Source organism: Ctenopharyngodon idella, chromosome 20, assembly GCF_019924925.1.
Source record: "Ctenopharyngodon idella isolate HZGC_01 chromosome 20, HZGC01, whole genome shotgun sequence".
In the NCBI taxonomy this organism is placed as follows: domain Eukaryota; kingdom Metazoa; phylum Chordata; class Actinopteri; order Cypriniformes; family Xenocyprididae; genus Ctenopharyngodon; species Ctenopharyngodon idella.
Window position 1 is genome coordinate 16,130,703 of NC_067239.1, and position 23,066 is coordinate 16,153,768.

A 23,066-nucleotide genomic window follows, 5' to 3' on the forward strand; every position below is an offset into this window, starting at 1 on the left:
GAGGACTAGGGCTGTCAAGCTCCAAAATTATGAAAAGGCATCATAAAAGTAGTCTAGATGACTCATGGACTATTACGAGCCTTCTGAAGACATATACAATACCTTTGTGTGATGAATAGACCCCAAAAAATAAATAAATAAAAGTAATTCACTGAAAATTGTGAGAGTTTATGAGAGAAGAGTTTGATTTGTGAACAAATCATTCTTTTGAGTGAGATTATTTTCAGTGAATCAGTTGATCCAGTTCAAAAACTTTGAATGATTCTTTTTCAAATCAGACCAATACAGTTTTCTAGTTCAGCTCAATGATTAAGTTGCTGTGAATCAGTAAATAATGACTTAAATTTCAGTCTGTTGTTGTTGACTGGTGCTCTTTTTACGATTAGTTTTTTTAGAATTTTTTACTTCATCGGAATGGTACGAAACTTGGTAAAGGTTTTAGCACTTGCTATGTAAACACGCACACACACACACACACACACACACACACACACACACACACACACACACAAAAAAAAATCATGGACATGATTCGAAAAGGTTAAATGGTCCTGAAAAAAATAGTCACACTTGTGCTCCTCATGGTCAAAAATGATTGCATTGGAAATGAATGGGAGACAAATTTCATATAGTGGAAACTTTTGGTACTGCAGCCAAACAAAATCTTATTGAAAGCTAATTTTTTGAGATGTCAAACTTAAATTTGGAACACTACGGAGCCCTGCACATGACATGCAAGAAAAAAAATTAAATCGTACGCACGATTTACTAATTTGTTCCCTCGATTTACTAATTCGTGTGCACGATTTACTAATTCGTTAGCTCGATTTACTAAATCGTGTGCATGATTTACTAAAACTTGCGCACAATTTACTATTTCGTTCCCTCGATTTATAAATCATGCGCATGATTTATAAATCGAGGGAACTAAATAGTAAATCGTGCGCATGTTTTAGTAAATCGAGGGAACGAAATATAAATCGTGTGCACGTTTTAGTAAATCGAGGGAACAAATGAATAAATCGTGCGCACGATTTAGCCTACTATTTTTTTTCCTGCATGTCATGTCCGGGGCTCCGTAGAACACAACTTGTTTAGATTTTTTTTTTTTTTTTTTTTCTTTCAGTTTTAGAGTAAATAAAAATATATTTTTCATATAAAACTTTAAAATAGCATTTTTGTGCAATTTTCGTAACAATAAACATTAAATAAGTTAACAAAAAAACTTACAGAATTTAAATTTTTTTCACTTCAAACTTTTTTTTAAACTTTTTTCACTTTCACTTATGCTCAAAAAGTGAATAGATTAGAACTACAGCATAAATATAATTTAGTACCATAAAATCCCCCTTTTGCAACATTTTTGAAGCTTGAATGCTCCAGTCCACATTCATTGTAAAGACATAGAAATAAATTCTTCTTTTGTGTTCCACAGAAGTAATAAAGACATACAGGTTTGGAACATCTTGAGGATGAGTATATGCTGTCAGAAGTTTAATTTTTGGGTTAACTATCCTTTTCATTTTTCTTGATTTGATAGTATCTCTGAACTTTCACCCAAATTTAACAGTTTTAAGACATTCAGTGCAAAATTAAATACAAGACTCACATAAAGACACTGACTCGGCTTATATTCATACAAATTATTTTACTTATTTATGTTGGTGGGGCAGCATTACATGTGCTTGTTCATTGTTTCTAACCAAGTGTTGAGTGAACATCCTTCACCGTTTAACACCTTTGCACTATGCAGTTTGATTAACATGTTCAAACCTCTTCACACTTGATCCCTTGATCGCTCTCCCGGCCACTGGCGCTACACCCTGCGGAGATACACGCCATACAGGAAACCACGCAATGTGTTTTGGCAGACTTTGGTGACAGCAGGAGAGGGCCCTTGTGATATAGACAGGGCCCAATGTCCTTCAGCACAGGAAGGGACAGAGATATAAACCGAAAAAGAGGAAGGTGTGAACGAACATGGTGTTTGGTGGGCGTCCACCTGCAGCTGACCAAAAGGAAAGGCTGTTTTGAGGCAAATAGCTTATAATGAAGGAATATTACTCAATTTGTGACATTTATCTGAGCAAGTAAATCCCTGTTACAGCCAAAGTTTTATTTTCAGAGGAGCATCTGTGTAAGAAGAGAGATGGTTGTGTGCACCTCTGATTTATGATCTTGTTGGGCTGAAATCACAGGGGTTTTATGGGAACATGCTTCACAGTGTGTAAAGTCCATACCACACTGAAATGATAACACCTGGAGCTAGTAAAGAAACAGAGACAGAAAGTGAGAAGACTGTCTGCATTATGCTCTAGGGTATATCTTGCTGTCGCATATGTACATTTTCAGTATGTATATGTGTGCGTATGATGAATTAAAGATACGCAGCAGGTGGTGTCTGATATCAGCTGTACAGGTTGATGAATGTGCGTGTTAACGTAGTGAGACATTTCACAAAGCCCCTTTGAATTAAAGCTGGATTATAATAGATTTTTGCTGTAGGTTTGTGTGAGAGCCTTCTGAAACCCTCTTGTGTTTGAAGCATCTTTTTTCAGTGGATCAAATTTACGTTAATTCTTCCTTCATGAGAACATAGGGTGTGTTTCGTAAATGTACTGTCTGTTTGGTTTTGGATCTTTTCTTGGCATCAGTGTAGTGGTTATGTGATACCCACTCCACCAATATCTGAAGATTTCTGAGAAGTAAGCAAGCACTGAAAGTGTTCTGATACCAGTTGGTGAAGACTATATAGCACTAGGCGAGATGAGACATGACTGAAGAAAAAAAGTTGATTGCTGTGCGAAAGTGGACTCTGGTTTAAATCCACTACCATACCGTTCAAAGGTTTGGGGGCAGTACGTTTTTTTTTTTTGTTGTTGTTTGTTTTTAGAGAAATGAATACTGTTATTCAGCAAGGACACAGTAAATTGATCAAAAGACTTTTACATTGTTACAAAAAAATTCTATTTCAAACAAATGCTGTTCTTTTGAACTTTGAACATTGAGAATGCTAAAAAATGTATCACGGTTTCCACAAAACTATTAAGTAGCACAAATTTTTCATCATTGATAATAATAATAAATGTTTCTTGCGCAGCAAATCAGCATGTTAGAATGATTTCTGAAGGATCATGTGACACTGAAGACTGGAGTAATGATGCTGAAAATTCAGCTTTGCCATCACAGAAATACATTACTTTTTAATATATATATTCAAATAGATATTATACATTCAATAATATAGTAAAAACAGCAATTTTGTGAAATATTATTGCAATTTAAAATAAACTTGAATAAAGTTTGCTGTATTATTTACTTGTATTTTTAATGTATTTTTTAATTTGCATAAAAAAAACATGAAAAAAAAATCTTACCCTAAATAAATAAAAATTATTATTTTAATATATATATTATCATTAATTTTAAATTATAAATTAATTTTAATAGCAAGTTATCACCATGCAATACAATACAATTTATTTATTTGTTTGTTTTAAGTGCATTTAAAATTCACATAGCTTAGCAAAAATCTGAAGGAAATCAGCATAATGATTTTTTTAATTTTTTTTATACACAATTACTGTAAATAACTCTTCTGCACCAATTGACCCTTAGCTGGGAGTTTGATTGACAGGCGATCTAACCAATCATAACACCGAATCCGCTGTTATGTCCGACAAAGCAGTCAGGAGAGTTAGTAGATTAACGTCAGAGGATTTGATCTTGAAAAATAGTGTGTACTGACGTCTTTCCGCGTTGAAACAACATTCCTTCTTATGTTAATTCATGTTTATTTAATGCTATAAATTAACTAGTAGGAAGAGATGATTGGTTCACGAGCCGCTTGAACTGTCATGACACATCAAAGAGCCACAAAACTGTCTTGTCTGTCAACGCAGTGTCCTCTTTGCTCGGCGATGTATTTTTCACTGCGTGAGAACATGATGTGTGGTGCGAGAGCGGCATCGTGGCTTGTCGGACATAGCAACAGTAACTAAAGGGGGCGGGTCTTTGCGAACGGTCAATTAATGATACCCTGCTGTCTGAAATTTTTCAAGATATTCTTCAATCATATTACTCTTATGAGATTTAGTATCAAACATCTGTGACAGTGAATCTGTATTTTTCTGTATCTGTGTTTTTGTGACGAATGAAGGGTGTGTGTGCAGAGGTGAAGGGTTCAGCAAACCCTTTTACAATCTTCCAGGAAGTAAAAGGTGTTGTTTCCTATCAGGGCCACACCAGAGACAGAAAGTCAGACAATAATCCTTCACTTCCTGAGCCAAAAGGACCAGAGCGATGTATAAATGCACCATTGGCTCAGGGGTGAGAGTTGGATCGTGACCTGAGGAGCCATGAATCCGCAACGATTCATCACATGTCTGTTACACAGACAGACATAAGAATGTCTCCTAGGAAGTCTCTTTGAAGTAAATGATGAAAAATTTACCTCCTTACTCATTATGTGTTTATATTTAAATGATTACTCAACTTAACATTCAGGATTTTTGTTTATTCTGGATTAGTGGATCGCCATGGTGGCTAAAGTAAATGAGAAAAAGAGAGACAGAGATAAAGAGCGAGACAGAAAGGATAATAGATGAGAAAGGAAGTCTTTAATCCTCGCTGAAGTGCTGTGTATTGCTATCTACGTGCTGACTGCATTGCTGCCATACCGCACCGCCTGCCACAAACCTCCCAGAGCCACAGTGGGGTTGTTGTCATGGACACTAGAGACAACTGCAGCAAACTGAGGGTCAGCCTCAAACAATCTGGTCATTTTATTGAGCGCTCTTATTCTTGACCACAACCACACTAGTTTTCTCGCAGACTCATGGGGTTTTTAGTTTCAGATGTTGTGCTTGATTTTACAGTACTGATGTGGTTATTGTGGTAGTGTGTCAGTTATATTCTGATCAATTTAGTTGCAATGAAGGAGGTTTAATGTCATATTCCCAAATCTTTATTTCTTTTCCCCTTGCAGTCAAGTTCTCTGGGCTGTGTTTCTCAAAAGCATTGTGAGCTAAGTTGTTCGTAGAGACCATTGGTGCCAGTGGTTCTACGATCTAGAAACGCAGCCCTGGTAAGTTTTTTTCAGTTCAAAACGTCATGGTAGTGAACACAGATAAAGCTTTAGCTCTGAGGTCATGGTGTACGGGTGTAGTGTTTAAACCATGCCGTTATGCCCAGCATTATGGTTAAATCCGTGGCGCACTGGTCAGCCGGTTGCATTTCTGGCGCGTGACTCAACGCTGTTTCTCAAAGCTGGTTTGTTTATGAGGTGTTGCTCGTAAAGACCCAAATGGTGTATTAACAATCATCTTCTTGCACAGGCGTTGCGTGTGGTTTAGAAGCATATCCAAAACCAAACAAGCATATAGAGACGCTTTCTACAGGAAAATTCAGTTTAAACACTACAAAAATGGTTTATTGTGCACAGTTTTGTTGAGCAACATAGCTCACCAAACATTTTCCTATCATTCATGCACCTCTGTGAGCCTCATTTTTAGAAATTAACCCAGAGTTTCCACTGTGGACTGTGACTTTTATTTTGTGTTTATTTATATACAATACAAATGAGGCTCATAAAAGTACTGTTAATTGCTAATTGGCAAGGTAGCTAATTGGTAAGTAGCCTGAAAGTTGGTACACTTCTGTTCAAAAGTTTGGGGTCGGTGAGATTGTTTTTGAAAGAAGTCTCCTATGCTCACCTGATCAAAAATAAAAACAGTAATGGTAAAATAAATTTGAATGAAATTAGAATTTTCAGCATCATTACTCCAGTCTTCAGTGTCACATGATCTTTCAGAAATCATTCTAATATGATGATTTGGTGCTCAAGAAACATTTATTATTATTATCAATGTTGAGAATGCTGCTTAATATTTTTGTAGAAACCATGGAAGTTGGTATTGCTGATGCTTATATGCAGTTATGATATAAAGTACACATTTTAATAACCACAGCATGAAAAAAGCTATCACAGATAACTTACAGAGTAAAAACATTAGCTTTGTTTTTGACCAATTCAGACAGTTTACTTTAGAATGATTAAGAAGCACAGTGTGGCCAAGGAGGCCAGAGTGAAGGCGAACACTATTGACTCTGTGCAGTCCTTATAAGGAGATGGGGGGAATGCGGGATTGGCTGGGGGATCCGAGGCTCAGCGCTGCATTGGCTAGCTGTGTTAAAGTGACCAACTAGGAATAGAGCAGCTCTCCAAATATGGAAGAGAGAGTCCAGAACAGGCCATCTCAATAAAAAAAATAAATAAAAAAAAGCTATCTGTTATTGGATGACTGCAGAGAAAAAGAGAAAGAGAGACATGAAAGTGGTTTAAGAATCATTTAGAAATTTTATGAAGTTTGCTCCAATGCTGGTTTGGAAGTACAGAGTGGTAGTTTACATTTATAGATAAAAAGATCATATTCATAGATGAACAGTTTGATATGAAACAGAATTAGGGAATAGTTCGACCAAAAATTAAAATCTGTACTCACCCTCATGACATTCAAAAATTGAATGACTTACCTTTTTCTACAGAACACAAAAGAAGAAAAATTTAGAAACATTTTGAAAATTGTTCCTGTTTTTGTCCATAGAATGAAAGTCAATGGGGTCCAAAACCACATTAGACCCCGCTGTTCATTTGTGTTCATTTTGTTTTTTGGATGAACTGTTCCTTAAATGTGTGTGTGAGAGTTGTACATTTGTGTGTTGAACCCCTGTAGTCAATCATTTTATCCCTTAAAACTCATCTCATATTTAAATGTTTTTTCTTATGAAAAAAAATTCTTCATGCCTTAAAATAGCTTCATTTAGTATACGCACAAGCTCAGGATACCTGATCAACTTGGTCATCTTTACTGTAGTAAATGGCAGTGGAAATACTGGTTTAATTCATTCATATACAGTATGTTTGAACCAGAAACTGATTCAGAAGAAGAAGTGGAAGAGTGATTTTTACAGGGCCTGTACAAGTCTGTGTATCAGAATGGTAATGCGTTTTATGTATTCTACAACGCCGGATACATAACGGTAATTAATATGATTAGCCTTTTTGCTTGACTGCGTCATCAAACAGCTAATAATGTGTTGCTAATGTTACACGAACCATGTTGCTGTTCGTCATCTCAGTTTGCCTGCTAAAAATCAGTATCCTTAGGCCCCGTTTACACTAGTGCATTTTTGTTTTAAAACGGCGTTTTAAAATGAAAACGATCCTTGTCTACACTGCCATTTCCACAGCATTTCAGAAACGATACTACACTACACGGCTGAAAACGCATGTCACATGACTGTTCATGTACACTGGGCATGCGCGTACAAGTGTAAACAGTTGCCTTTTGCGCATGTAGGTAGCTGCAGTATTAAAAATATGCTGAGTTTAACTGCACAATGGCTGCTAAAAATGACAACAAAGCCAGCAAATATTGCAGTTCAGTCTCCATGTTATTGTTTACACAGTCGTCAAGGATACACAGAGTGAATGTGGGCAGGTACGCTATCGTTTTCAAAAGTCTCCGTTTTGGTACGTTTACACTGAAACACAACCCCGGCGTTTTCAAACTTAAACGGGCTCTGCAGCGTTTTCAAAAGTCTCCATTTTTCGAGGTTTCGAGGTGTAACCATAGCAAAACTTATGCGTTTTAAAACAAATACGCACTAGTGTAAACGGGGCCTTAGAAATGATTGAACAACTTAGAACGTCAGTGGAGAAAGGCATATAGTACATTATAACATCATAAAATACATAATATGCACAAGTCAACAGCTACAGTATATTGCTAAATGTACGTGATTTTTCATATCAACATAAAAATATACCAAGATAACCTGGCTTCTCTTGAGACCCCACTGTTCGCAGCATAGTTAATGATATGCTAATGACCGCTGTGCATGTCGACGGGATTAGTTACAACATATTTGTGACGTAGAGAACAAGGGCGATTCTAAACCACGTTTTTTTTTTTTTTTTTTTTAAAGTTGCAGTTTTAAGGAGAAAATACTCAGCAATGGTGTTGACTGATGAATTTGCACATGGTTTGTTTTAAAGTATACTAAAAACACCACATAGACATATAAACAACATTAAAAACTTGATTTTCACCACAGGGGGTCTTTAAAAGTCTTTGGACAGAGATGTTTGGCATATGAGACATATGATAGTGTGCGTTTCTCTCTCACAAACAGTATCTATGACACATACTCACAGTCATTCTGGGAATTGTTTGCGGATGGGGTTATTTAGGATTACTTTGGGCAGCTTGAAAGTTATGGGAGTGACATGAATTTTTCATTTTTGGGTGAACAATCCCTTTGAGTATTTAAATACTTTTCAGTAAATCTGTTCTGTGTGTACATTCATCAGTGTGTCATGAAATGTGTCAGTTTTATATATATATATATATATATATATATATATATATTAGGGTTTTAGTGTAAAAAGACGAATATACATGATTTACTTTAAAAATGATCTCTAAACAAATTGCTTGATGGCTATTGTAGTGATTGACACCAGCAGATATCGACTAGCTCTTTACTGGCTGTTATGAGTCACTCCTGAGGATTAGCATGAGTGTTGAAGGGGAGACTCATCTGCGCCTCTTACACAAGCACACAAGTGAGCCAAGAGAAGAACATAGAAGAATAGAGAACACTTCTGAAAATAGACATTACACACCACACAGAAATGATAACTGTACCCATACTCCCATTAGTCTAAAATACGTCAGAATGCACTCACACACATTCAAATAACAAAGCAGAACACAATTGTCAAGAGCAGAAAGTGAAATAGGGGGTTAAAGAGACTGAATGTTACAGAACATTTTATCAACTGCAGATGTAGAAATTATCCAAGAATCGTCTATAATCTGTGTCTACATCGCAAGATATACAGATTTATCTGGGTAAACAATCTCAGATTAAAACAATCTCTTGAAATTCAAACAAAGAGACTGACTGATGGGGAAAAAAATAAGCCTTGTAGATGATCAAAGATTAAATAAAAAACCCTATAATTACATGTTTAGACAGGGTTTTTGTTCTTATACTTGTTTAATTTGAAGTGTACAACAAAAAATAACGGGACATTATGAAAATATTTATTTTTTGTCTGCCTGTTGTGTGCGTGTTCAGTTTACATGGTTAAGAGGATGTTTTTAAAACAAACTCATATCATTTCCAAGTGAGAGATGTTATCTGAGGTTTAGATTTGAAGGTTTAAACAGTGGAGGAGTAACACAAGGCAAGCACATGGATTAGGAGTGATGTAAGTGGCTTAAATTTCACTTTGGAAGTTTTATATTAAACATTCTGATTTATTTTATTATAATGTTCTACATTGTGACAAAGAATAGTTTCTGTTTAGTTTTTATGGTTTGTTTTTTAAATATAAATGTCTGTAATGATTAGAAATGAGAATAGTACTTGACCACCCCTCCTGAAGTGACAATAGAAGTTCTGTATGTAAAAATATAAATGATTTACAGGACATAAAACAACTTTGAGGTGAAAAAATTAAATGTCTTGTCTAGTTTATGATTTGATTTGCAGCCTTGTTATTGAATGTTAAATGACAGAATGTAGCATCCGCAACATGTAACATTCACAAAGTTTTGTAAAATAATTTTACATTTGTTTCCATTTTTATTCTTTTTATTTTCCTATATATTTATCATTTGTTTACATTTTTTGATTAACATGTCTCATTAATGTTGAAATAATAATTCATAATAATTTTTTTCAACAAAACAATCAGTTATCACCATAGCTTACTTAACGGATAAGTGGTAGATGTTTAAACAACTTTAATTTGTAGCAGATAGATTTGGAAATAGAAATATTTTATCAAAGTTTAAAACAAGTTTTACAACACTTCACATATGCTGTCAAATAAAGAACTGTTAAACATGCCCTTAAATCTTAAATAATAAATAAAAAATATATATACATAATAAAAAGAGTATTACATAGCCTACATTATTATATTTAAATAAAGTTGAGCACGGGGACTTTTATTATGGAAGTTGTTGAGTTGCAGAGCACGCAATCTGCCGTCAGTGAGTCAGAGCAGAACGCATCATCTAGACGCCGCGTCACTCAGCGCGTGTCTGCGCGTTCTAATATAAAGACAAGAGCAGCTGACTGAGCGCCGCAGTCCTCATACACACTCACACACACCTGTAAGGAATTACCTACATGCAACGGGAATAACTTTAACCAGTTGAAAAAACAAGGTACAAACTTTTTCTTTTTTCTTTTGAGTAACTTACATGGATGAATGGAGGTAATTTTAAAAAACAAGTAGCTAATTTCTGTCCATATATGCGAATCTGATATATGTGAGAGAACATGTTGATATGTAACGATTTAACACTTTATATTTACTTTTTATTTTAATATTTAGGGCATGTTAACATGCAAGACTACAGAAAAAAAAAAAAAAAAAAACACATTTAATCTACTGATGTGATGTGGATAAAGTATTTGAGAATAAAACAATTAGATGATATATCTGAGAGTAAATTGGGATACTTGAAGAAAAAAAGGAAGAATTAGAGCTCTAGAAAAGAATAGAATAAATTAAAAGAGGTACAGATAACAAATCAGAAATTCTCCACTCAGTGAAAAATAATGTTACTGACTAGTTTTGCACAGGGCTTTGGCAAAGAAAGTAGGTTATTCAAACTCAAAGCCTCCAAAATATCTGGAAAAGATGTTATGTTGGTGGCTTTGTCTTTTGCACTTGTGTTCCAAGTTTGAGCATTTGAATGTTTAGCACTTTAATGTGTGTATGGGTTGGCACTTTGCTCGTGGCAGCAGTAGTGAAGTAGTGGTTTGCTTAGTGGAGACTTGGTTCATAAAGGCCATTGTACTAACCGTTTTATTGCCAGCAGAGAATGATTTGGACTCTACTTTTCTTTGTTGCTCAGTTTGCCTTGTTTAAGGCTTATTTCTCTTCTGCTTGTACCCCTCCCGCCTCTCTCGCTCTCATTCTCTCTCACTTTCCCTGCTGGTAATCCCATTTGATGGTGATGGGTGATGTCTTTTCAGCCAATCCGGAGAGGAATGTCTTCAGCTCACATTCCTACAATCCAGGCATATACCCACTTTGTGTGTGTGTGTGTGTGTGTGTGAGAGCGAGAGAGAGCACGAGAGGGATGCAATGAGACATTGTATGTGAAAAGAAAACAGTCTGGTTCTGTTTTATGTGCTGTGCATGCAATTAGAGGCAAACAGATGGGGGAGGGGTCTGAGAGAGTGATGGTGAAAGCGAAAGGGAATAATGGACAGTGCAGGTCAAGACTTTTTGACTATAGATAAATAGAGTGGAAGAGAACGAAACAACAGTGAATAGGTCTGGAAATGAAGTGCTTTAACTTTTCTTGCAACTGCTGTGACCGAAGGTTTCATTCATGCTTTTCAAACTACAGTAGTCCTTCACACACGTCTTTTGCCACTGACTAAATGGCAATAAACTAAACTAAACAGGAATTTCTGCCTCTCCAATAGTAATAAGCACAGACTGTTTCAGGATTCACAATATTTCGCTTTTGTATTTGTTATTGGCAAAGGTTTTTCTTTATATATGTACACTGCCTGGCCAAAAAACAAAAAAAAAGTCGCTGTTTGAATTTTAATAGCTTAAGAGTCTATGACTGGATCAGTGATTATTATGTTTCTAGCATGCTACATATTTGGCAACAGTTCCTCTAACCCTAATTGATGGAGTGTGTCGCTTTTCATTTCTTAAAGCTGCTGTCCGTAACTTTTTTTTTTTTTTTTTTTTTTTTTTTTTTTGGTTGAAAATGATCCAAAATCAATTTCTGAGCAAGTACATAACCAGCCATTGTTCAAAACTATCTCCTCACCTTAGCCCGATTCACAAGGGTAAGCTTGTAATAATGTTTTCTAATTCGGGTGGTACTGGTAGGTTTCTGTGGGAAATTTGAACATGCCGCCGTTCATCTTTGCGTCATTACATCACGCCTGTTTACATAAAGGAGTCTCAGCTAGTAGGCTACATCAAATATGAGGATGCTGCAGGTGATGGATCATTTATAGCCTTTTCTCACAGCAGCTGGAATAATTAAACTTATCATTTTGATGGCGGATTATATGGTATGTACAATTGTACAAATGGACAATTAGAGATTAGACTGTACAGAAATTGAAATCTACAGGCAGCGCTAATACACACTAAATAAACAATCACACAATGCTGTTGTTGTTAACATTAACAATTTGGGAACAAAGTATAACAATAATAATAATTTGTACGGTTTGACGTGATCTGAGCTAAGCGATCGTTAGATTTAATTACCACTGGCAGCGCGATTTATTGTAATGCTTTTTTTTTTCTCAGTTGATCTGAACAAAAGTGGCAGATTTGTTACTTGTTCAGATGACATTCTCCAGTGAAAATTCTTATTTTGGTCATACTTCCAAGACTACAATCTGTGATTCCGAAGTACCTGTACAATATCCAACGATGTGGTGACTGACAGCAAATATTAGATTAATCCGCGCTGAGGAGCCGTGCCGATGCACAACCCACGTAAAGATGATAATTCTGCAAATGACTGCAATTGCAGGTTGCGAACAGAGATGGCGACAGAGGCGCAACTTGCGGACTGCAGCTTTAAACAACCAGGTAGGAAGGTGTATCATGGCCATATTCCAGGTTGACAATGCCAAGATTAATCAGGCTCAAATTGTGAAAGAATGTTTGTGAGGGAGCATGAAGAATCATTTTCACACATGAATTGGCACCTCTGAGTCCTGATCTTAAATTCTTTGACAGTCTTTGGGATGTGCTGGAGGAGACTTTACAGAGTGCTCACCTCTTGCATTGTCAATACAAGATATTGACCAAAAATTCATGCACCTCTTGAAGGAAATAACATCACAACATTTATTTCCATCAAGGGTTGCATCAATTTTTAGTTTGTAATAATATTTCACAGTATTACTGTTTTACTGTAATCTTTGAATAGTGTATTTTACCCAAACACTCACTTAAAGTTAATTTTTAAAGATACAATAATTTACTAACACTGGTTAAAGTAATCTTTTTTTTTTTTTTTTTTGTAATGTTTGAATTTTCTTGTAGCATTTTAAATGATAGAAGGGATGGAGACTGAGACAAAACGATGGAGAGTGGACAGACCAAAGGAGAGAGAGAAAGTCTGAGACTTAGAGAATGCAAGATGGTGAAATTACAGAATAGAAAAAGAGAAAGGGAAGAAAAAAGAAAGCATGAAAGTGTGGGAGCTGGAGAAGAGAAAGAGCCTTTTTTATTTTGGCCTGACGTCTTTATGGAAAGTTGGACATTTCCTCTAGGAGTCTGGTAGGGAGTGCAGTGCATGTAGAGCCGCTTGGCTTGGGTGGGAGCCGCATTGTGAGATCAGATCTGGGTCAAACTGCTCCTAAAACTGGAAAACACTCTACCAATACCAATGTAATCTGAGAAAGCGCTTGAAAACTTGCACTTCCAGACCTTTTGTGCGTGTGCGCGCACATATGTGGCCCTCTTTATGTACTCTGTTGACCTCTAGAAAAGCTAAGGCCCAAAATTACTGTAGGATGTTTCTGGAAGTTTTGTTCACAGTAAGGTGGCAGGAATCCAAATGATTTTATGCACATTAGTGGCTAGAGAATGAGTGTCCGGTTTGGTTGTGTGAGTGACAGCACTGCTATTACGTTCATATATAATGGAAGGATCAGATGCAGTCTTCTACTCTGAGTCTGTGTGCTGTGTAATGAATTGACTGTTTCAAAGGGTGTGTATGTGTGCGTGTGTATGAGCATCTACAGGGAATGAGAGAGACACTAGTTCGATACCGCAACATGATGAGATACTTTTTTCTTCCTGACACATGAGTCTTGTTGCAATTTAAGAACTTAAAACTCTGGAGTATTGTAGGGCTGGTCTGTAGTTAAAAAGAAAAAAGATCTGTTGCTGTTTCAATGGTTAGTGTGACGGTATATAGGGTGTATTTGGATCATGGTGAAGTGGAACTATAAAAGAAAGCTGAAGTCAGTGTACATGAGCTGACAGGGTTTGGGTGTGGTTATAATTCAGATGTTAATGTGAATAAAAGTGCATTGCATTTAAAGATTGAGAGGTTGAAATAGCGAGTCTCATTTGGGTATAATGCATTGACGGGTTACAAATAAATAGGCAACGAACCTTTATTGCACAAAACTATCATAGTCCTAAAAAAATCTGAAGTCTAAAAGTAATTTTCAACATTTAAAAAAAAAAAAAATATTTTGTTAAAAGTGCTATTTTGATGGCTGTAGTAGCAGAGGTTTAAAGGGGATCAAATCAGAGATGCAACTTTTTTTTTTTTTTTTTTTTTTTTTTTTAAAGAGGTTTAATTGTTGAGCCAGGAACACACCATGTAAACACAGGCCTGAATGCTTTAGCAACGCATTGAGTGAGTGTTTGAGCATACTTAACAAGCATTGACAAACCCCAGGACAACAGCAGAACAGTTGTGCTGCTTAATATTTTTGTGTAATTTTTTTTTTCTTTTTTTATGAATAGAATGTTTAAAAAAAAAAAAAAAAAAAAAAAAAGCATTTGTTTGAAATAGAAATCTCTTTTTTTTTTATATTATAATTGCTTCTACTGTCACTTTTGTTCAATTTAGTGTAGTCTCTTATGTAAGCTTGTTTCTGCCACTAAAAAAAAAAAAAAAAAAAGGTAATTGCGGCTTTTTATCTCACAATTCTGACTTTTTTTTTCCCGCAATTGACTTCTTTTCTCAGAATTGCGAGATATAAACTCACAATTATGAGAAATAAAGTCAGAATTGCCAGTTAAAAACACAATTGCGAGATATAAATTCGCAATTCTTTTCTCAGAATTGTGAGAAACTCAAAATTGCGAGTTATAAAGTCCAATTCTGAGGACTGATATTTTTTTTTTTTTTTTTTTTCTCAGATTGGCAAGTTTATATTTCACAATTCTGACTTTATAACTCACAATTCTGACTATAACTCACAATTGCAACTTTATATCACACAATTCTGACTTTATAATTCGCAATTGCAACTTTTTCACACAATTGTGACTTTATAACTCGCAATTGTGACCTTAACTCGCAATTGTGACTTTATAGCTTGCAATTGTGACTTTATAGCTCGCATTTGTGACTTTATTGCTCACAATTCTGACTTTATAACATGCAATTGTGATTTTATATCACACAATTCTGAGAAAAAAGTGAGAATTGCGAGATGTAAACTCACGATTGTGAAAAATAAAAAGTCATAATTGTGAGATAAAAATTCGCAATTACCTTTCTGTTTTTTTTATTCAGTGGCAGAAACAAGCTTCCATAGTCTCTAGAATAAAAGTAATCCTTTAAAAAAAATAAACTTGCTGACCCCAAACATTTGAACAGCAGTGTAGTTACCTATAAACATATTGAAATTCTTTTTATACTGTTGCCCAAATACACATTGTTTTTCTTGGTGATTACGCAAAATGTCTAATTTCGATCAGTTAAAAACAATGAGTGGTTGTTTCAGTCTGTCCGTCTCAGACATGCATCCATCGGTCCAGCACTCCAGCTGTCTCAAAGGCTGCAAGCTTGCTAAACTGCTGTGTAGCCAGACAGCCAATGAATCATTTATTTCTCCAGACACTGACATGGAATCAATCACCTGAATCAATCATATTTCAGCATTGAATCAGTTAGTTAACTAGGACTGATCATTAGTTAGATGGTTGTCCCAGGGGCATGATGATGCAATGATGATGACATGACGGGTGTGGTAATAGCTGAATCCAGGTGTGTGTGTGTGTGTGTGTGTGTGTGTGTCCCCACATGTTTTTCTGGATTGTTCCAATATCTTCCCACATGTTCCTTGAGCTCAGTTTGTATACAGTATTGGATAAACACATTTCAGCTCTAGTACATTGTCATCCTCAGTGAAGGTTTTGTTATCACAGTAGCGTGTTGTAGTCAGTTTCAGGATAAATCTTTCCTGTTTGACAGGACAGTCCTTTTTTGTAGTCTAATTCAATTTTTATGCAACAATAATACAACTTTTATGCAATAATACAACATGTAGGAAAATTTTAGAGATAATAAACTTGTTTTTCTCATTATTATTCCTCCTTTTTTTTTTTCTCATCGCATGTCTTGCGCACAGACACACTTGCACCGATGTGCACAATGCAGGACGTGCTCTGTAAACACTGGGACTCCTCTAATTGGCAAATATTTAAACTCAACAACTTCCTGCCCTCTTGAAGCTTCTTCCTGTGATAGCAGCTGGTTAAAAACAGTAGAAACTGCACTCATGCGCACAGCCAAAACAAAGACACTTAACCTGACTGCAAGAGACCCACATTATTATCATAAAATCGCTCTTGTATTAGTCCTCAGAACACATTTAACCGATTTTGGTTAACGTAAACACGAAAATCTGTTTACAGGATGTATTTTCTTTCATGTTTAAAGGAGTAGACTTGAAATATTTAGAAGATGCTACACTAGGACTGAATTAAAAAGAGGGAAGAATACACTGACCTCATTATGTTTAGTAAGGCTAACTAACACTGGCCTGTGTCTGATGCAGTGACATTAAAAGTCTGGACAGAAGCTGATTAAACCACAATTCGCACTGACCCGTATCTTACCATTATTTCTTAAAGGGCACATTTACTTTATGTGGTAATTTTCACTGTTTTATAGGGGCACAAATGCCACTGACAAAAAACCACTTCAAAGCTAATGAGCGTATGTCTGACCTTCATGTGACAATTGTGTTTTAATGGTACGGCAAATTGTAGTGTGTAATGCAGTGTGAACATCATCTGCTCTGGATTCTACATTATGGTGTGGAGGAAAGAAAGAGACTAACTCCTGTCTTGTCTGCATACTGTATGATTCAGATAAAATGCAACACGCTTCAGAGGAAGATACAGAAAAATAAGTGTGCATTTTGTTTGTTTTTTGTTTTTGTGACTTTTATGAAGTGGATTCTGAGGAAAAGAACAAAGGCTTTATAGTAGGATAGGCTATTATAGACCTCGATGAACAAACGTTATTTAGTAAAAGATGAGCTTTTAACACCAATATACCACAAATAACTAATAGTTTTGATTACAAAACAACAGTCCACATACATCTAAACAATATACTTACCGACAGCTCAGATTATTTGGGACATTTAAGGAGTTTTGTTTGTTATACACATTCACATTTCTTAGTATCTGTTATCTGTTAAAAGCCATGTATGCTGCATATTTATTTACTTATTTTTACTTATTTTTTGTTGATTTATAATTATTTGCAATTAGTATTTTAAAATTACTAAATATACACTACCAGTCAAAAGTTTGGAAACATTACTATTTTTAATGTTTTTGAACGAAGTCTCTTATGCTCTTTAAGGCTGCATTTATTTCATAATAAATACAGAAAAAACATTAATATTGTGAAATATTATTACAATTTAAAACTATGGTTTTCTATTTTAACATACTTTAGAATATAATTTATTTCTGTGATGCAAAGCTGAATTTTCAGCATCATTACTCCAGTCTTCAGTGTCACATGATCCTTCAGAAATCATTCTAATATGCTGATTTGATACTCAGTTATTATCAATGTTGAAAACAGTTGTGTTGCTTAATATTTTTTTGGAACCTGTGATACTTTTTTCAGGATTCATTGATGAATAAAAGGTTTAAAAGAACAGCATTTATTCGAAATATAAATCTTTTCTAACAATATAAATCTTTACTATCACTTTTTATCAATTTAACACATCTGTGCTGAATAAAAGTATTAATTTCTTTCAAAAAAAAAAAGAGAGAAAAAAAAATGACTGACTCCAAACTTTTGAACGGTGGTGTATATTGTTACAAAAGATTTCTATTTTAAATAAATGCTGATATTTTTTTTAACATTTTATTCATCAGAGAATCCTGAAAAAGTATCACAGGTTATAAAATGTTAAGCAGCACAACTGTTTCCAACATTGATAATAAATCAGTATATTACAATGATTTCTGAAGGATCATGTAACACTGAAGACTGGAGTAATGATGATATTTCACAGTATTGTTTTTTTTTTTTTTTTCTGTATTTATTATGAAATAAATGCAGCCTTAATGAGCATAAGAGAATTTGTTCAAAAACATTAAAAATAGTAATGTTTCCAAACTTTTGACTGGTAGTGTATTTGTTTTTTTTTAAAATAAGCTCTACCATTTCTAATTTCTCTGAGCAGCTCAGTGATGTGTCTGAACAGTTTTCCTTGATTCAAAACAGATAAGTTTGACGATTGTGTATGTGATTTTTATGCAAGGTCAAGTGCTTCTCTGGAGTTCCCATAAAACAGTAGGAGTTGGATTTGTTTAAGTGCATTTTATAGACATGTAGCTAAATTAGACAGGAATGTGTGTAAGTGCAGGAATATGAGAGAGTGTTTTGTGTCTGCTGAGGGGTCTGCTTCATCTCCACTAGTAACAAACCTTGTAATTTGGCAGAAAATTGATTGGGTTACTTCATGTAACCTTTGACAGAAGACTGTTATTATTTAAGCTGTACTGCGTGCTATCGGCATATGGAAACATCGCCATATGCACCTCTCTTCCATTAGCCATCTCTAAATCACTCAAACTATGACAGAACTGACCCCGAGTCCAGCAGAGCTGTAGATTCAAAAAACAAATGTGTTTGGAGTCTGATCCCATTCTTTTTTCCTTCCATTGCTAAAAAAAACAAAATGGAGAATCTACTTTGAAACTGTACAGTAGCTTTCCCAGTCAAACTAAGTACTTTGAATGCATCCTAATTCATATAACTTGGTCGACAACATCAGCAGCATTTTTTATAGCAAATTATTTACTTAAGTTTTAAAATACCACAAAAGGACTGAATCATTTATAATCGGTTCATTTACATGAAACAAAAGCCGCTTTTTCAGAACGGTAATGAACGGTTCCAGTTATATTTCCACTTGAGCTTGGTTCGGCACGGCATGATTACAAACCGCTCTCGGCCCAGAATTCTCAGCACGACTGGCCAACCATGCTGAACCCTGCTGGTAGAATGCACATAGTGACGTTGCCACTCAGGATTGGTCACTTGTCTGTTACCTGGCTACCAGTTTCTCTGTAGCTGCATGGCCAAGTGCGCTATTTGAGTGAAGTAAACGCATGTTCATAATAAAATTAAAAGAAATATTTGATCATCCTCCATAACGCAGTCATTATTTACATCTCAAAATGTCTGTAAACTCGTGTTACCATGGCAACAACTGATTTGTAATGCATTCAAAAGAGCTTTGTTATCAGCTCCACAGTGGAAAATGAAACCATATCCGTACCGGCTAGGCTGGGCTGGATCGGTATGGAATGGAACGGTTAAGCAATAAGAATAGTTTGATCTAAAAAATTCAAAACAAAGTAACAAAAAATGTTTGTGATGTAGTGCTAGTTGAGGGGAAAAAGTAGCATGTTATTGGAAAAATGAACAAAAAAACTAGTAACAAAAACTACTCTCTATCGAAAAATGTATTTAAATTAGCGTGTCGCTACATTTAGAAACTTGGTTTGCTGCTTATTTTGTACTACTCCCTTCAGGTTTCTTCTTCTTTTTTTTAATTTTTTTATTTTAATGAATGAACACGATTTTAAGCAGGAAGCATTTTCTATTTGCAGACTCAGTGCCTTTTAAGGCGAACTGATTATGTCAGTACCGGCTGACCTCCCTCCATCAACTCAGGTTTACTTGTGAGGAATTCCAGAAATGCAAAAGGAAAAAATAAGTGGAGAAACCTGCAAGAGCTATTTTTAGAAAATGGCTGCCTGTGATTAAACATTGATATTCCTTGACTGCTGGAAACTATTAAGTGGGATATTAAGAGTCGGAGCGGTATTTCTGGAGGGGCTTGTAATGCCAGACCTCCACCGGCTGTTAACCAGCAGCTTTCACTCAGGGGAAGAGGTGGAGGAGGAGAGAAGAAATGCAGAAGGATGGAGAAAAAGACAAGATTAGATTTGAAATCCTTCTTGTTCTTTCTGATGTTAAAAATTAGTGAATAAGGAGGGAGACATAGTGATGGAATTTGAAAAAGTGTGAAGGGATTGAAAGAAAGGGAGGGAAAGCAAGACCCAAAGACAGAAAGAAGAGAAGTGAGAGTCTAGCCGCTGGTGCTTCGGGCTCATAACAGAGCCAAAAAAGGAATGAAAGCAAAGCAGCACAGGCAGTTGAGTCCAAGAGCCTTTCACCAGCTGCCAAAGTATTCCTGTAAAAGTGCTCTTTTGATGGATACTCGAACATACGGACTGGGAAAAAGAGAAAAAGAAAAAAAAAAAGGATGGTTTTAGGTGGTCATTTTTGCCTTTAACGTGGCCCAAATCACCATTTTTGCTGCCAAAATAAAGTTACATCATTTAATCTATTATTTTCTTCAATGAATCCTTTTCTTTGATGAACTTACGCTCTAAGTTTTAGGTTAAGACTTGGCGAAGTATTAACAACACAAACTGAATACTCCCCTTCTCTTTTTCTTGACCCAAACTCTGAGGATTTATCAGTTGGTTTGATGAAGGGAGGCCTTCCACCTCCGTTACAAAAAATTAGTCAACATCTGGAAATAATTAGGTTAAATGGGGTTTGGAGTGTGGCTGGCCTGCCACCCAGATCCTCTTGTGAAATACACAAAAACACACACATTGAAATTACACATTTAATTCACGTTTTGAGATCCTTTACAGAGTGAATAGCAGAAAAGTATTGAACGCCGCTCAGAATGGGCCTGTAGCAGACCAGTGATAAAATTTCAATGAAAAGCATCTGGACTGGGTTATTGGTTCGTTTAGGGTTATCCATTTGTTTAGGCTAGGATTTTGTCTAGGAGTTGCCAAAAAAAAGGCAGCGGAAGAGTGGGGGTGAGTTGTTTTGAACAAAACATGTCTTCAAGGGCAAAAGAATTCAGATGATGGAAAACTGTAGGCTGTAGGCAGCAAATATCTGATGTTTAGCCGAGAAAAGGAAAGTGTGGACGTCACTCCAGTGTTGTGTATGTGGGTGAACCATGACATTTGACAGATATAATGCTCAGTCATCAGCCCACACTCATATTAGCACGACGCAACGCTGAGATCTCCATCTCTTCCTTTGCTCACTGTTTACATGATGTTGACAGTATAGTTTAAACTTTACCCAAGATAGCATATCACTCGCTTTTCAGTGGGCTTTCGTTTCCTTCCCAGAAAGTCAGCACAAATACACACAGACATGCATAACCACACAACAACCAGGCATGAAACCTTCTTACTTTATTGTAATGTACACTACACCACTTTCTGCAGGATCTGGAGTTCATTTCCTCCTGTGTGATGGGCCATCTATTCTGTGATGATGATACACTGACCCTGAGAGGGCCTTTCATGAGATCACTCACTGAACTCTGTGTGTGGCTTTCCATCTCTAATGAATCAGTAAAAAAGGAAATGTATAAAGCGCAACAACATCAGAATAATCTTTGCAGTACCAAGTTAAGCTATTAAGTGTTTTAGTGCTGGTTTCTGCTGGTAGACCATCTTGGACCAGCAACAAAACCAGCTATCAAGCCATCTTCAGCTAGCTAATGACCAACGAGAAACCAGCTACCATGTTGCTTTTATAAAAAGATTACTGCATAATAAAAAAACTAAAAAATTAAGGACACAAATTTCTATTAAAACCTTACCTTATTAAGCAGATTCATTAATTAAATGGTAAACGGGTGTTTCACGTCTGTTTTTTTTTTTCTACAGTATGTCATGGATTTTGACAGGAATGCTGTATTAAGTAATCCATGACCAGAACTGTCAGTTTTATAATTGTGTACACAGTTATATTTAGCCAGGTTTAGTCCCAGCAAACATGCTCTTCAAACATTATCTTAAGATCTATTGATGTTAGTGTAGGTGATGTTTGCCAGGTTGTGTAATTGACCCTTCACCAGGAGTTTGATTGACAGGTGATCTAACAAATCATAACGCCGAATCCGCCATTTTGTCCGACAAAGCAGTCAGGGGAGTTAGCAGATTAACGAAGGGGGACTTGAACTTGAAAAATGGTGTGTACTTACATCTTTCTGCGATTGAAACAACATTCCTTATGATGTTCATTCATGTTTATTTGATGCTATAAAGGAACTAGTAGGAAGAGATGATCCTCTTTGCTCCGCGATATATTTTTCACTGCGTGAGAACATGATGTGTGGCGAGAGATCGGCATGGCTTGTCGGACATAGCAACAGTAACTAAAGGGGGCGGGTCTTTGCGAACGGTCTATTGTACAATAAGATGGTCCTATTATCTGACAGACTCTTTTAGTAAAATGTGTATAGTTAGTGTGATGCTAAACAGCCCTTTTGTTTGTAATTTTTATCTTGCAGAAACGCGGCACAACTGAAGCAGCTTCAAGATCAGATCCTTCTAGAGCAGCAACAACAGCTTTCCACTCCTCAGGAAGTCCCGCCTCCATCTCCGCCTCTCCCACCTCCTCCCTCCTTCCAGGAGCTGGAGAGTAGCACCATGCAGACAAGCACCTTCAACTATGCCCGACCCAAGCAGTTCATCGCTGCCCAGAGTCCCACAACAAGCGGTGGACCAATTGGATACAGCACGCAATCCTCAACCTCCTCGAGCTCCAGTCCGCTATCCCCCACAACAGCCCACAAGCCCTTCAGCCGTGTCACCCTTCCGCCCTTCCAGCAGCAGCCTCTACTATCCAAAGGAAGCAGCGTGGAGTCTCCCAGCTCACCTTCCTTCCCGCCACCCCCTCCGCCCTTTCTCAGCTCCAGCACTCTATCCTCTCCTGCTGGCTTGCCGCAAGACTTCCCTCCACCTCCTCCGCCGCCTCCACCACCTATCACGTCAAGCCCCACCCGCTCAGACACCTCTTCGCCCTTCACATCCACTCCCCAATCACCAGCCGGATTTCTGGTATCGGTGCTCCCGACTACACCTCCTCCACCACCAATGAACGCACTTGGGCTGCCCAAGGGAAACGGCACAGTGTGAGTACCCA

At 36.5% G+C, this 23,066-nt stretch overlaps 1 protein-coding gene across 4 annotated transcripts in view; it reads left to right on the top strand.

Moving 5' to 3' along the window:
• palld (palladin, cytoskeletal associated protein) overlaps window positions 1-23,066 on the top strand; it is a 100,764-nt gene that overhangs the window by 56,544 nt on the left and 21,154 nt on the right. For 3 of the 4 annotated variants that reach the window (XM_051873975.1, XM_051873976.1, XM_051873977.1), the window contains one exon: window positions 22,432-23,055. In XM_051873975.1, the coding sequence (XP_051729935.1) occupies window positions 22,432-23,055 (624 nt within the window). Of the gene's footprint in view, window positions 1-10,072; window positions 10,248-22,431; window positions 23,056-23,066 lie in introns of those variants that run through there. The other variant, XM_051873978.1, reaches the window with a different exon arrangement.